Genomic DNA, 3140 nt, shown 5'->3' on the forward strand with positions numbered 1-3140 from the left:
ATTCTGTGATTCTGTGTGGAAAAAAATGCGTGGATGCGGCGCTTTGGGACGTGGCGGGGTTGGGTTGGTGGTTGAATTTGGGATCTTTGAGGTCTTTTTTCAACCTTAGCAATTAACGACCTTAACAAAAGGAGGAAAACGGGGTAGGGTGGACGAAGGGTGGCGGGGAGGAAGAGCGAGGGGCAAAAATGGAGGCTGGGGGAGGGAAATGTGGAAGAGGAAAGAGCTGAGGTGAAGGAAAAGGGGCAAGAACGGAGCAGGGAGAGGAGGAAAAGGGGGTGAGGGCAACGGGGAGGGATGAAGGACGTCGGGATGGGGGCGGGGATGAAGGAGGAAGAAATGAAGTCCCAAACTTCCACAGAGATTCCCTACGGGAATTTATGGTTTCAGCGCAACAGCCATGCCCCCCCAAACCCAGAGCAACCCCCTCCGGCCTCTTTCTCCTTACAACTTCCTGTAGAAAACTTACAGTTTTAACCATAAATTAACAAAAAAACCCCAACCCCTCAGAATTCACCCCACAGGGCAGAGAAGCAGGCGCAAAGTTGCCCCCTCCCCCCAATACCAAGCGTGGTTTATCCTAAATCAAGGACCGGGTGAATTCCTCTGTATTTCAACTTCTTCCTTCCAGTTTTATCTTTAGTTTCGTGGGTTTTCTTTTCCCCCCATACGCTGGGAATTCGATTTTCTCAGTACATCGGAGGTTAAACCTTTCTCTCTGCCCTTCCTCCTCCCCGTAATCCTGTTACTTTCGCCGCGTTCTTTTCCCGCCCCCGTCAATAAAAATCAGCGCGCTTAACGGCCGCGCGGGGGGTCACAACGCCGAGGAGCGGAGGCGTCGGCCGAGTCGCCCGCGGCGTTAAATCCCGGCCGGAAATCTTGGGATAACGAAGAAATGACGGGGTCGGTAGGGTTGAAAAGAGCCTGTGGACACCTAGGGATTCAGAAACCCCCTCGTTGATTTATTCCGCCTTCAATCTTCCCGAAAATGAAGCGAGGGGGAAAAGAGGTTTCTTGGCACCGGCTGTGAGTCACACCCCGGTGACTCACATTTCTTAGAACAGGCCATAACAACAACAAAAAAAACGCTGGGGTTTCGCAACAGCCGCTTGCGTGAACGAGGAATTAATGAGGGAAGGAAACCCCCATCCTGTGCAGAAATCCCAAACGATTTTTAGCTAAAAATTAATTAAGGATTTCTTATTTTTTACAGCTAAAAAGTGATTATGCCCAGAAAAAAATTGAGAAAGAATGGGATTTCAAGGGGTTTATATCAAATATTATCAGAGAGGGCAGAGGGGAGCGAGGAGGGGTGTTGCAAACTTCTTTATGGTAGAAAAACCCCCAAATCCAGCAAATTGAAGCGTCTTTGTGGCCGTTATTTCGAAACGCGGGGAAGCCGTCGCCCAAATCCGCGAGGTTTTGGCACTGCTGACGAGAATTGGGCAGAAGTAGGGGGCAAAACTCCAATTTCTTCTTCCTCAACTCAATTTAATTCGGTAATTAAGGTGAAAGCCTCGAAAACGAGCGCCACCGCGTCGCCGCAACCCACAGGGACACAAAAACCCAGCAAAAAGCTCTAAAATCTGCCCCAAATCAGCAATTCCAGACCCTTTTTTTCATTTAATTTGTTTGACCCAACTGCGGCCTGTCAGCAAATAAAAGGAAGGTGGGAAACTGAGGCACGTTTCCCATCAAACTACGGCGGTTTAGGGTAAAATAATTACAAATTAGGCTCTAAAAATGCCCCAGATGCCATCGCTGGGATTCTTTTGGGTAAGAAAATTCCTAAAGAAATAAAATAAAATCCTGAAATAAATAAAAGTAAGGCGTCGCAGCGTGGATGGGTGGTGTTGGGAGGAAGTTTAGACCAGGTAAGGACTGAATTATAACAATATAGCAAATAAAATACAAATTAAACCCAGCAGCTGCTTGGATCGAGCTCAATTAACCTCATTTTCTTAATTATTTTGCAGATCGAAGGCTCGAAAAATTGGGTTAATCTTCAATTTTGGGGCGTTTTTTACCAAAACACCAATTGTGTGTCAGCAGAACTGGCATTTCTAGCAAATTTTTCATGATTATTTAAAAAAAAAACAAACCCCGCAATTATTAAAAAAAAAAACAACCCCCGCAGGAATTCCCCCCCCCCTCTGCGAGCCGAAGCCGTTTCACCCCGGCCGAATCAAATCTGCGATTGACGGAGACGGCGACTTCCGGGAGCGCGAATTTCACCCCAAGGCGCAGGAATTTGGCCGAGCCCTCGCTCGCCCTCCCCTTAATATATTTAATCTTTCCTTTTTTTATCATATTGACGACTTTAAATCCCATCCCCAAGCTCCAGCCGTGGACTGAAGTTGCCAAAACCCAGCCTAAAAGGGTTTTTTTTTAAGATTTTAGCTTCTTCAACGCAATATTCAGAGATTTTTGCCGCGAAATTTCCTCATTTTTGAGATTTTTATACAATTAAATCTGACTTTCGACATCACCGCGATGATGCGGGCACTCGGCCGACGGCAAACATCACCCCCTTCGCCTCCGCTGTGCAAAAAGCAACCACTCTTCATTAAAACACCCCAAAACCCCCAAATTTGGGACTTCGACCGTCGCCGTGTCACCCCAACCCGCACGACAACCGCTTGCAGCGTCGCGGTGTCTCGTTTTCCACCAATCGGCGCAGTCCTGCGCCTCGATCCGGCGCTAAAGATGGAGTCGACGCGGGGGAAAATCCGGCAGCGAGCAATGGCCTCGATGGCCTCGGGTCGACGTCGAGCGCTTTCGAGCTGTAATTTCAGGGAATCGAGCTGTAATTTAAGAAATTCTTGGGGAAAAGAAAATTTCAAATAAAAGCCCCAAAATTATTAATAATAATAATAACAATAATTTATTTCTCAGCGTCTTTACCTCGAGTGTTTTTGGTTTGTTTTTTTTTTTTCACGTCAAGATTTCAGGCCTGCCCGAATCCTGTCTAGATCCGCCCCCTTGGTGCTTCTCCATCACCTGAAGGACGTCCTCCAAAATCGAGGGCCCCAAATCCACGTGGAGGGAGAGGAGGGAGCCGGCGTGGGACAGGAAGGGCGCCTCGGCCTCGCCTTTCTCCTCGGAGAATCCGTTGGTGGCGAAACGACGCGGCGGAGGAG

General features: G+C 48.1%; 1 protein-coding gene across 1 annotated transcript in view; it reads right to left on the reverse strand.

Annotated features, from left to right (window-relative positions):
* Nucleotides 1-2934: 2934 nt before the first annotated feature.
* The window catches only part of LOC104538288 (cdc42 effector protein 2-like), a 643-nt gene continuing 437 nt past the window's right edge, over nt 2935-3140 (reverse strand). The window contains exon 2 of the mRNA XM_010181437.1: nt 2935-3140. Within this exon, the coding sequence (XP_010179739.1) occupies nt 2935-3140 (206 nt within the window).

This window comes from Mesitornis unicolor, unplaced genomic scaffold (genome assembly GCF_000695765.1).
Source record: "Mesitornis unicolor isolate BGI_N332 unplaced genomic scaffold, ASM69576v1 scaffold18563, whole genome shotgun sequence".
Classification (NCBI taxonomy): Eukaryota; Metazoa; Chordata; class Aves; order Mesitornithiformes; family Mesitornithidae; genus Mesitornis; species Mesitornis unicolor.